This window comes from Rhizopus delemar, genomic scaffold, assembly GCF_000149305.1.
Source record: "Rhizopus delemar RA 99-880 supercont3.7 genomic scaffold, whole genome shotgun sequence".
In the NCBI taxonomy this organism is placed as follows: domain Eukaryota; kingdom Fungi; phylum Mucoromycota; class Mucoromycetes; order Mucorales; family Rhizopodaceae; genus Rhizopus; species Rhizopus delemar.
The window spans coordinates 576,052-589,128 of NW_027137833.1; the positions used below are offsets into that span (position 1 = coordinate 576,052).

The window sequence follows — 13,077 nt, forward strand, 5'->3', positions numbered from 1 at the left end:
TGCATCATCGCTTACAAATTCCAGAAGCAGTTTAAGATCCTCTATCATTCCTTCTGAACAAAATACCAAATAGAATATCAATTTCCTCTCAGTCTGCCTCTCCATGGTTTATTCGATGGCCTGTCATCTGCGCTATACTTTATGAACTTTACTACCTGTGCCATGATAAGGACCAGCCTTCATCGCCATTCCAACCAGGGCAAAGATTCCTCGACTGGTTATCCTCTTCCTCTCATTAGTAATACTCACTTGTTTTCTTCTTTCTTCCTCCTTTATCTTTTTATCCTTGATTGCTGAAGGGTTTTCAGCTTCCATTGAACTTTTTATTGATCTGACCAGAGCGAAAACGATGCAATATTAGACATCATGCGCTCAAATTGGTTATTAATTTTTGTATAAATAAAATCAAAATTTAAATGTATAAAATATCTCTGCAAGTGCTATCCAAGCATTAAAGAATATATTGTGCTGTAAATATTTTTTTTTTTTTTTTTTTTTTTTTTTTTTTTTTTTTTTTTTTTTTTTTTTTTTTTGCTTGTTCTGTATATTTTAGCGAAAATAACCGTTCTAAAAATTTGTTTGTATTTTTCTCTTTAATTCTGTTTGTTATTATCTCATGTAATTTTATTACACAATGAGTTCAGACGTCCAAGGTATAAATGTATAGTATATTATATATTGATTTATACAAGTTAGGTGCATGTATATGTCATAAGTATTCATTGAAGCCCTCATTATTAAACTGCTCCAAAGCAAATTGAACAATTTGAAAGGGTTTCTTTTTTTCAGCCGGTTTATATCTATATTTGCACATAATATCCAATTGTTATCAGAAACGCTATAATTAAATGCTGATTTTAATATCTGATATAACTGTAATTATTCATCTATGTACTGTTAGCATGACAATCAATTAAAAATATTTTGTTCAAACAAAAATACATCCATTGAAATTATCCTTTCCACTTGTGTTTTATTAACTGTTTCTTCTTATTCCTTCAAGCTCAAAGCTTTGATAATATTTTACGAGTGATTCTCTAATACTATGCTTTATAAAGCAACTATTACTAAATCTTTATATATCAGATATGAATGAATAGCTTGAAGAAATTATAAGAAATATAAGTATTGAAAGAGATTTAAAAAGAAAGCTAGAAATGCGATTTCATTAGTTAATTCACCAAATACGTGCACTTAAAAAAATACTTGGTGAGTTAATGACAGCTATACAGATAGAGAAAGCTTTATCGTTCAGGATAGTTAAATGTACACCAAAGCTTGCACTACCCTTTTGACTATTCTTAGTGATTAAAGTGGGTCTGTGTGCTAATGTGTTTGTTGATATTACAGCTTTATTTATATACTAGAGAATAAGATACTACTCTTCTCATTAGCTGACAAGAACTTTACATTTTCTAGTCCTCTTTGGTTTTCTGCCCTCATTTTCTTTTAAAGGGAAAAGTTTATATTTGTAGTATTAAATCTCCACTTTAATTTCGAATATCTTGCCATGTCCCTCCTTTTTTTGATATTCTACTTGTTTGTATGATTATATTCATCGCATTACGTCAATGTATAAATGTTATGCATATGATCTATACTGAGCTGAGAAGTATATGTTGTCTGCTTGACCTATTTCGTGACGCAGATCACACGCAAAAACACTTGTTCACCTGAAAATTTTGTAGCACAACTTGACATGAAAAAAAAAAAAAAATTAAGAAACAGAGCTCATTTCACTTTTATAAAGAGCTAAGCGTATTAATTTCTTTTTTTTATGCATTTGGAAGTTTCATCAAACAAAAGAGAGAGAGAGAGAGAGAGAGAGAGAGAGAGAGAGAGAGAGAAAGGGTACATTATTTCTTTGATGATGAGCATGTCTAGAAAAAGAAATCCACTAGTTTGAATTACAATAAAGGGAGAAAGTCGTAGTAGTAATTTATCTCTTTTCCCCTTTTATGCTTCACATTTCTTATTATTTACAATATAATGTAATAAGATTGTCTCGATTTTGTCTTGTATTGATGATCCTAAAATTAGAAACCAAATGTGATCCAGCATGCTTTTTGTTGTGACATTACGTAGAAATAATAATAATACAGTGACTCTTCACTTTTCTCAGACATAACAGCGCCATTTACGTGCAAAAGTTTGAAAATAAGGTTTTTCTAGCACTTTTCCAACGATCAGAAGCATACCCGGGAAATAAACCCTAAAGTACAATACGTATTAAAGGATTACATGTTACACTACTTCTTACATAGCAGCTTTTTATTGATCATAAATCAACATTATATATGCTTTTGTTCCCCTCCACTTTTTGTTTCTTTATGATACTTACAAAATGATGATGATTAGATATTAAGAGTTCATTGTATCCATGGAAACAAACTTTTTGTTTCTAGATCCGTACCTTTTTATTATAAATTCCGATTCAAAAGTGATACAATCAAGAAAATGTCAACTGTTCACATCATATCATCGGGTTTCTTTTTCCCTCTTTTTCTTCTTTTCTTTATAAACATGATTAAAAACATGAGAAAGAAGATTGTTGTAGTTGGAGATGGAGCTTGTGGGAAGACAAGTTTATTAATAGTTTATCAAAAAGGACAATTCCCAGAGGTAATGATGATAGTATATAAGCATATTACTAATAAAATGTAGAATTATCTGCCTACAGTATTTGAAAATTATATTTCAAATGTTCAAGTTGATAATAAAATAATAGAACTTGCAATATGGGATACAGCTGGACAAGAAGATTATGATCGATTACGTCCATTATCTTATCCAGAAACAGATGCAGTTGTTATTTGTTTTTCAGTAGATAATATAAATTCATTTCAAAATGTTCGAGACAAGGTAAGGCCATATATATATTTGTGTGTCTGAATACTGATTTGGTATAGTGGTTACCTGAAGTAAAGCATTTTTGTGGCAAAGATATCTCTTTAATTTTAGTTGGCTTAAAAATTGATTTACGCTCAAGCAAGTCAAAGGTGACTATTAGTCAAGAACAGGTACATAAAGAGAACGATAATAATAATAGTTACAGCTAATATATGCACATATATGTACAATATAGGGAATGAAGTTGGCAAAAGAAATTGGGGCTAAATACGAAGAGTGTAGTGCAAAAGAGAATAGAAATATAAAACAAGTCATTCAACTTGCTGCACAAGTAGCAATGAAATCAAAAAAGTATATAAATTTAAACAAGAAAAAGTTGCATTGTCTTGTTTTATAATAAATCAAGTATCATTTAATGATAATCTTATAGCTTCCATTATTAAAACATCTTCAATGTTTAATTGAGCTGTTGTATCATATATTGTCTCATCAACAATCCTACTACTTGATAATCGTACTCTTCTTCTACGTGTTGATCCAATAGCAGAAGTAGTATCTGATTTTATTATTATATCTGCAAGTAATACTACATTTGAATCATTCATCACTTTACTTTCTTGTCGATTTAAATCATATAAATTCTAAAAAAAGAAAAGCATTTAAGTCACAGTTATCATTCATGCTTTGTATTTTACATTGTGTTTAGGTGCTGAATAAATAATACCCAAGTCGGGCTGTACACAAAAAGGACACACCGTTCTGAGTTGTAAAAAGCATTCAGTACAAATATGCTTGTGACAACACCTTGTTTGATTCATATTTGAAGGATAAAACTATATTAATAAAGTCAGACATTTATTTATGCAATTATTTTCATTTACCAGAAAACATATTGGACATTCAGTTTCGAATGATATCTTTTTATTTATGCTTATTTCACTTGCTCCTTTTATATAAAAACTATTAATCACTTTTTTTAAATATTACTAATCTCTTAAACCTTTATAAAAAGGTGCTAGTTTTCTTTTATGAATTAATCCACGAACAATCTTCAAATCAAAACAACGATTATTGTATAATCCTTGTGGGTTTAGATAACCACAGTCAATTTTAGTTGAGTAATGTTTTTTTAACCTTGAATAAAGTCCACCCATTATGAAAAGAAAGAAAGAAAGAGAGGAAAAAAAAAAAAAAAAAAAAAAAAAAATAGAATTCTTATTGTTGTGCAAGTGGAGTCACACCTTGTACTTGATTATTTTGAGTGATAAACTAACAAAAAACAAAATCAAAGTTATTATAGAACCTTGCTTTACTCTGACCAACCACATACTTTCTCCTTTTCTTCTTCTTTCCCTTGTATTGTTTTTACCCCCTTAATTCTTTTCCTTACTTTTATTTTAAAGTGGCAACCAATCAAAATAAAATAAACCATTTCACGTTGCACTGTAAAAGGGAGGAGGAAGATCCCTACTTTCTTTCTTTCTTTTTGCATTTATCATTGGAATATGTCTGCCATAACAACTAATAGTAAACCTAGAATGAGGCTTACAAATTCATCAAGTACAATTCATTCAGCCATTGAATCAGATATATTATCAAGTACAAGACAGAGACAATCCAAAAAGGATGAGGTAAGTGTATAGAAGAATGCTTTATTCCGTCAAATTTAGATACTCTTACTTAGGCTATTCGTAAAAAGATTGAACAAGAATTGTCAAGAAAAAGAAGCAATCCAACTCGTATTCGACAAACCAAAAAAATCGCAGGCACAGTTTCTGCTCTCCGACCAGCACAGGCATTAACTCTCAAAGAAAATATTTTGGTTATTGAAGCAGCTCAACTGATGGCTGCAAAGAGAAGTGATTGTGTATTAGTAGTGGACGATGAAGAACACTTAAATGGTATCTTTACTGTAAGTTATCTTCCTTGTATCGAAAAAGAAGCTAATCATATTTGTAGGCAAAAGATTTGGCGTACCGTGTCGTTGCAGATAATTTAGATGCAAGGTACTTTATTTAATTGTATGCATAACTTACTAATTGTATTCAAAGGTCAACAACAGTATCTGATATAATGACCAGAAATCCAATGTGCGTTACTGCTGACACTTGTGCTCAAGATGCTCTCAATTTGATGGTCTCTCGAGGATTTCGTCATTTGGTAACAATCAGATTGTGTATACTTTATCATCTCATCCCTTTCATAGCCTGTTTGTAATGAAGAAGGAGACATATTTGGCTTACTGGATATAACAAAGTGTATTTATGAAGCACTGCATAAAATGGAAAAGGCCTATGGCTCATCACGTAAACTATATGACGCATTAGAAGGTGTAGAGCGTGAATGGGCCAATAGTCCTGTTCAACTAGTTCAATACATGGAAACACTCAAGGATAAAATGTCTTGTCCTGATTTAACCTCTGTGCTCACACACCATGAACCTGTTCAAGTGTCATTAAAAACTCAAGTAAGAGAAGTAGCTAAGCTAATGAAAGAGTACCATACAACGGCTGTTCTCGTCATGGATCACAATGGATTAGCTGGTATTTTTACGGTAAACAACATTGCATTTATCTTGTGCATTATCTTTATTTTTATTTTCCTGCTAGTCTAAGGATATTGCATTAAGAGTGATTGCTGCTGGTCTTGCTCCTGATAATTGCTCGGTTGTACGTGTGATGACACCTCATCCTGATACAGCATTGCCTTCAACAAGTATTTTAGATGCACTCAAGAAAATGCACGGTAATATTTGCAAAAACATGCTTGAAAATTTATTCATAATGATGATAAATAGATGGTCACTATTTGAATTTGCCAGTACTGGACGAAGACAAGAATTTAGTAGGTTTAATCGACGTTCTTCGACTTACTTATGCTACACTTGAACAGGTAAGAGCTACTTGTAATATATAGTTGTGTTGTATACTAATACCTTCAAAAGATCAATAGCATAGAAGGAAATCAAGGAGCCAAATTTTGGCACAGCATTGCATTCTCAGAGAATGAATCCATCCTTTCTGATCCTCTTTCACACGCACCACCATCAACTTATCCAGAATTAACATCATCCAATAGTTCAATAGAACATGAGAGTACAGCATCCATCGTCACAGACACATTTTCATTTAAATTTAATTACTCAAACAAGACGCATCGTTTTCATCATGAAACCAATAACTTTGCTATGCTTTTAGAGACAATTCAACAAAAAACAGAACAGCCAGTGACAGTTGCTTATTTGGATGATGAGAATGACCAAGTCTTGATGACGTGTGATTCGGATTTAATGGACTCAGTGCAAATAGCTAAAAATGCTGGATTGGATCGTGTTAAGCTCATTGTGAAAAGACACATCAAACAAAATCCAATGATGGAGCAAAGGTCTATAGTAAAACAAGAGCAAAAAAATACAATAACTATTCCTCATGATGTTATTTTACCAGCTGCTATTACTTTTCTTGGTGTTGTTATCTTGAGTGTATTTACCATTTCAAAATCAAAATAATACTAGTATATTTTATTAATAAAATTTTTATGTACTGTCTTCCCAATCACGATGAGCTCTTTTTCTTGTTGTTCCCGGATAAACCAAATCATTCTCGTCTGATGTAAATGTATTAAAATTATTTGCACTATAAAGTAAAGCATTCATATCCATATCCATCGATACAAATATATCATTCGTATCAAATCCTCCATTGGATGATGTACTGGGTTGATTGTCGTACATGGCTTGCTGAGGCATACCAAATAATTCTGTATTATTGAAAAAGTGAGGATAACCTTGCTGTTGCTGGTTCTGCTGGTGCTGGTGCTGTTGCTGGTGCTGGTGCTGCTGGTGCTGGTGCTGCTGGTGCTGCTGCTGTTGTTGTTGTTGTGATGGCTGTGATTGTGATTGTGATCGTGCTTGAGGGGGAGGAGAAGAAAATTGATTGTAACCAAGATGACTTGTTGGAATAAAAGGACCATTGTTATTGACACTAGGGGTATTTGTATCTGTTCTTGTATCATACATGTACAATGGTTGTTGTTGGGCTCTGCTGTGATTTATTGAAGTACTCTGAGATGGAATGGGAGCAGCTGCCATTGAGCTACTTGTAGTAGCTTGATGAGGCAAATCAAAGCCCATGTTTCTTAATAATAAATGACTCATGTCATTATTATTACCATTGCTGGTATTCATATTGGGTGGAGATGCCATGTTGAAAGGCATGTTGTTGAATAATAAATTGGATTCAACTCCCATTAAGTTATTAGGATCATGAAATCCAAGATTATTATTATTTGGTAGTGGTTGTTTATTTTGAATGGGTGTAGTACTAGTTGTATTCGGATTACTACTCATCATATTAGTTGGTAGTGGTTGTTGTTGATACAATTGAGAAGGCACGTGTATATTAGGAGATACACTGGCTTGTGTAAAACTGTTTGTACTGCTGCTAACGCTGCTACTTGTTGGTTGATGTTGCTGCGATTGTTGATTGATTTGAGGTGATTCAAAAATAGCAGGGTGAAATACAGAAGAGATGGATTGCTGATTAATCGAATCTTCATTTACAGGTGGCAAATCATTCAAATCAGTACAAAGTCCATTTCTGGTCAAGAAGCTTTCAATACTTTCGATTATATCACATATCTTGGTCATATAGATTAAAGGTGACTTTTTGAGAACATCAGCAATAATAATCAAATTACGCTGGGCCAAGTTGCTGACTTCTTTTTCATTGGATAGAGCATTCACTTGATGAATGGTTACACTAGCTATGATACCATCCATGGCATAAAAGAATTGACACCACTTCAAGTGGATAGAATACAAGCTCAGCATACGAGTGATCAAATTGGCTGATTTTGTACAAATGTTCAGTGATAACAAGGCAACGGGCGTGGCAGTTTGATCCTGTTTTGGTAAAAAGAACTTGTGTAACATAATCCAAGTTGTCTGATATTGAATATTTAGTATGAGACAAGCTTCATCTCTGAATGATCCCGTCTTTTGAAAGTTTTGTTCGTCAAAGTGCAATTCTTGAGGTAATTCAGATAACCAACTCGTAAGTGAATTCTCTAATCTGGAAATGGCTGATAACAATGATTGTCCTGATTGCTCTGAAGGTAAATGCTTTGTGATATCCTTTCTTATGCGCATCAGCTTAATTGAATAAACTGTAAAATGTATTCTGTAACCTGTTTCTTCATCTTCGTGTTCTAATCGAACTGGATATTCTAAATCGCAATCTTTATCATCTACCATTGTCGGTCTATTAGATTCTAATGCTGCACATAAATCCAACCAATAAGCTGACCACCAAAGACGTTTGTTTGTCTCACGTTGATTCAAATCAGCTGGCATGTGTTCCTTCTTGTGAAACTTGAGATCTTGAGCCATTCGAATGGCTAGACCAATGTAAAGATAAGCTAAACTAGATCGCTCACTAGACAATTGATACATGTACAGATTTAACAGAGCCTGTATCGTAGTTGGACTGCTAATATCAAAGCATTTTTTCAATACTTGTCTTGCATTCTTAAAATACACTTCGCCTACATTCGATGGCGCAGCATTTATCGCAGAGTGATAGATGCATCCATGTTTAGATACCCAAGCATCAATTGAATTTCTCAAAAGAGGGTCCAATGTATCATTCGAATATTGTTGTATAAATGTTTCCTTATCCACTGTTTCATAAGCTAAAAAACAAGAGTGATAGCATGTGTGCATTAATTCATCCAATGTACTTTTGGACAGTGTACTTGGCGCATTACTGTTACACTCCTCCAATTGCTTCTTTTCTTGTAAAATCTTTTTAGCTTCATTATCATCTACTTCCCATAAGCGACCACTTTCATTTGTATTATTGCCATTACTATTATTATTGCTGCTGTTATTACCATCCAAGTAACCATTAAACATATTTCGTTTGGCGTTGTATTGTTGCTTATCACGCGTTCCCGAAGAAGAATAAATTGAGCTTTCAGGATTAAATAGACCAATTGAAGTAGAATCATTATTGATATTCAACTGGCTAATTCCATTCAACAGTATCTTGTATAAGTCAGCGACACTAGCAATATTTGTATCAATCCTTAATCCAGAAGGTGATAAAGACAATTTCCATGTCACTGATTGACTATTTATGTCGCTGAGATTACTACTTGTTAATTGCATATTGTCTTCATTTATTGACGTGCTAGGTTGACCAGAAGCAGTACTTCCGTTTAAAGAAGAGGAGGAAGAAAAGGAAGCAAAAGGACTCGATTTTTTCATATTTGCAAGTTCTTTTTGCATATTTTCCATTCTTTCTTTCAACTGAACAACGTAATTTCCAAGTTGATCAAATGCATGTCCATCAACTCTTCGTGGTGGGGTAGCATAGCTACAAGGTAGACCTGCAATAGCACATCGACCACAAGTAGGCTGAACAAAATCACATTTAACCTTCTTTTTTCTACAACGAATACACTATTGTTGTTGTAAATAAAAAGGGGAAGACTATTGCTTATAAACTAAAAACTTACGGCTAAACTAGACCTCGGTCTTTTAGGTCTTGCTTGTTCAGGTTGTTTAGGTGATTGTTGGCCATTGTCAAATATTGTAGCCATCCTTTTCCTTGTTATCAAAAATAGAAATAAATAGAAGAAAAAGAAGAAATACAGAGAATAAGAGAAAAAAAAAGTTTGTTTTGAATTATATACACGGTGTTTTAAAATGATAAACCAATCACTTCTTTTGAAGTAAAAATAAGGTTGCTTCATCTCAATTAGAAGTGTAGCGGTTTTCTGTTTAGAAGTTGATTTTTTGCAAGATAAGTTAATTAAAGCTACCATTACTACTTTATCAAATGAAGGCTATCCAATTCTTTAATAAAGAATTCCTTTTTTTTTTTAAAAAAAAAAAAAGCCGTCTACGCGTACCTACAACACTGTTCTTGATTATGCTATTACAAAGAACAAATATAGTTGCAAATGTTTATTAGTCTCAATAATATGATTTCTTAGTAAGCTTAACAATGTAAAATATTTTGATTGTTAATACCCACTATGCTTCAAATACTTCCATAACAATAGACTCTAATCTTACTACAACATGCTTTTATGACTCACTGTGCGTAACGCTATACAGAAATACTTCCCCAGGCTGATATAGCACATTTGATTCTTCATGTGAATAATAAAACTTATTTTATCTCTGTTTTTTATTCAAATGCAATCGTAAACGAGCAAATACACTTGGCTATGTTTATTTTGTTTTTAAATCTTCAACACATGATTTAGTTTTTAATTCATTAACGCTTTTCAACTGTTGCTTTAATAAGTCTAGACTCTCCCATGTTTAATAGATGAGCTAGTAGAAGTATTAATTGTAAGAAACCAAATGCTGTTTGATTCAAAATTATAATAATTTAAAAAGCAATAACAATAAAAAAAAGAGCAAGATATACTACAACAGAACAACACAATATTTTTTACATATAAAGAAATATATGCAAAAAAGCTAAATGCAGGGAAGATAACATTCTTTTAATGATCTCTTTCATGAAGAGAACACTGCAATTCTTTGTACAAATTATGAACGCTAAAATAAGTTTGGCCTTCAATATGAATAACTCGACATCTGATTTTTAATTTTGATAGTAATAATAGAAGTAAAATAACCGGATTTATGCTAAAAATGGATGCTTTCATAATAAATACAATTTGAAATATTCGTGTTTCTCAGCTATGCTGACCTAATTGAGCCTAACATAAACCTTATAACCAACAAAACTAAGCAATTCATATTTTTATAAAAGGCTAGCAAAAAGTTTAGCATTTGCTTATGCAAACTCAGATTTATATATAATGAATGGTATTGATTCAATTGACATTTTTAGTTCTTTAAATGGGTTTTATTTAACCAACTTAGTAATTAATGCATTTTCTTATTATCAGTAATTCATTCAATAGATCTCCATCCTGAAACGATTTACCGCGTCTTTTCTTACTATTCCACTAAATATAAATGCATTTCATTACTTTTATTTCTGAATTAGCCCATGTATTTCATTTAAATATTCCTATATGTATTTGCCATAATTTAGTCTTGATAATTAGTATAAAGAATCGTTCTCTTTTCAGAAGCACACTAGTATTCGCATGGATGTCTCTTCTTCTTATTTTACTATTAAGTCTACTGATAACATCAATAAACACGAGAAAAAAGTGTTGATTGAATTTATACAATACAGCTGACGCTAATAGTGATATTACAGGCAAAATTTAAGTAATATAGACATATGCATATTATTGCAAACCTGGCCCTGAAACGACTTGACATATGCACTATTAATGAAGACACCAACAAATTCTCTCGACTTCAAGGCAAAGCATGATCAATTTTAATTGACGAGACGAGAGGAAGCAATATATGCATCCTTCCTGATATTGTAAGGGAAACTAAAGATCTTTACTCTATGAGTATTCTGTAGTGTATGGGATGCTTGGATACCAGTAGATTAAAAACTAGTGCTCAAGGTAATAGTTCGTTTTCAATGTGGTTAAGCTAACAAGAATTTATACTACCTGCTACATTTCTAAATTTTGCTACGGAAATATTGTCATTTATTTCAAAAGCTAGAGTAACACACAATTATTTTGTAAAACAGCTTTTAAATATCAATGACTAAGTAGCAAGTAGAGGGATTTGCAAGAAATAGATAAAACAATCAAGATTACACAAAAGCAAGTATAAAGAGGTACGTAGTTCAAATGTTGGAGACAATTCAATATAGCTCTATGAACTGGAAAAAATTATAAACTAGTTACAATGAGCAAAAAAAAAAAAAAAAAAAAAAAAGTTAAATCTATGCTGCAAAACAATTGAACATCTTTGAAGCAATTAGCAATATGATGATTTAAATAATTACTGCAACATTGTTTAACTGCTTAATCGTAAAAAATCAAAAAAATGCTATTGCTATGTAATCTTCTATGATTATCCTTTTTATGAAACTTACTGGATGGATTTGAATTATTTCTGATTTACTGACGATTAGAAGCAATTGAATTCCGTTATTGTTCTTGTAAATAAAAAATATGGTTTTAAAAGAATGGTATTACTTGTTATTAAAAATAAATGTTTGATATTTTAATGTTTAAACTATAACTACTAAGGAGGTATAATAAACAATAATTACTTATAGCCTTCACATATTAATTAACAGAATGCAGCCGTATATATTTTTACACTGTGTGGCTGTTATATAAAAACATAGTAAATTATAACAGTAATAAACTTTCAAGCAAGATTAGAGGAAAAAAGAAATAAATTATATTACTGCAAATAGGGAGTCTGTGAACTAAATGCAAGAAGAGCCGAGAAAAAAAGAGAAAGCATTATTTGTTTATAATACTCGTTTTAACAAAATGTTTTAATTATATTAAAAACACACCCATTTGGCAGCCAAAAAGCAAACTAACCAAGGTAAACTGGGTTTCATGTACAACACAAAGAAACATATTGAACTCATTCGTATATTCATCTCACAGGTCGTAAATACTCGTGATTCTACACTTTCTTTTATTAAATGAAAGACCACAATAGAAAACACTCAATTTGTATACTTTCGTTTACCAGTAAAAATATGACCCAAAGCTAGAATGATTTAGTATTTCTATGCCGAAGTCAACTTAATTGACCGTATACGCCTCCTTAAATTATATTTTCAATACTGTCAAGACCTTATTTAAAGAATCAGATGCAAATTTGTCAAGTAATAACTTTACTAGGTTTTATTCTACTTAAAAATACTTTTTAAGGTAAAAACTTGTATTTTTGCCGGATCCTACTAAAAGAGATTCATTACTTGCCTATATATTCCACTCTGCATTCTTTTTTTCTACTTTACTTTTGGCATACATATGACTTTGATGTTTACTGGTGGTGAACAAAGAGCAACTTTATCACCACTTGCTTACTTTGCTCTATCTGCAGCACCTGGTATTTCTCTTTTATTTCTTACCATTTTTCCCAATTACAAGATATCAAGAGTCACTAAGCAGGCTTTATCGATCCCATTACTACTTACACTATTTTTTATTCCTTTTGGTTTTACCAGTGGTCATAAAAGTAACTCAGACGCCTTTGCTCTGCAATATCTAGCCATTTCTTACTAATTTTTCTTTTTTTCTGATTCACTCACCGTAGCTGCTGACTTCTTTGTTGCCACTGCTAGCTACAACACATGG

The 13,077-nt window shown here is 31.9% G+C and overlaps 3 protein-coding genes across 3 annotated transcripts; 2 read left to right on the top strand and 1 right to left on the bottom strand.

Moving 5' to 3' along the window:
* Positions 1-2,523: 2,523 nt before the first annotated feature.
* On the top strand, positions 2,524-3,293 carry RO3G_09420 (uncharacterized protein; the record flags this gene model as incomplete). Its single annotated transcript, XM_067664005.1, has 5 exons — positions 2,524-2,622; positions 2,665-2,862; positions 2,910-3,020; positions 3,086-3,201; positions 3,281-3,293. The coding sequence occupies 5 exons, from the start codon at positions 2,524-2,526 to the stop codon at positions 3,291-3,293; spliced, it is 537 nt and encodes a 178-aa protein (XP_067520106.1).
* A 1,062-nt stretch (positions 3,294-4,355) lies between these two features.
* RO3G_09421 (uncharacterized protein) lies at positions 4,356-5,766 on the top strand (the record flags this gene model as incomplete). Its single annotated transcript, XM_067664006.1, has 7 exons — positions 4,356-4,481; positions 4,535-4,762; positions 4,810-4,856; positions 4,902-5,010; positions 5,057-5,404; positions 5,460-5,595; positions 5,648-5,766. The coding sequence occupies 7 exons, from the start codon at positions 4,356-4,358 to the stop codon at positions 5,764-5,766; spliced, it is 1,113 nt and encodes a 370-aa protein (XP_067520107.1).
* Positions 5,767-6,087: 321 nt separating this feature from the next.
* On the bottom strand, positions 6,088-9,453 carry RO3G_09422 (uncharacterized protein; the record flags this gene model as incomplete). Its single annotated transcript, XM_067664007.1, has 3 exons — positions 6,088-6,236; positions 6,394-9,313; positions 9,370-9,453. The coding sequence occupies 3 exons, from the start codon at positions 9,451-9,453 to the stop codon at positions 6,088-6,090; spliced, it is 3,153 nt and encodes a 1,050-aa protein (XP_067520108.1).
* Between the last annotated feature and the right edge of the window lie 3,624 nt (positions 9,454-13,077).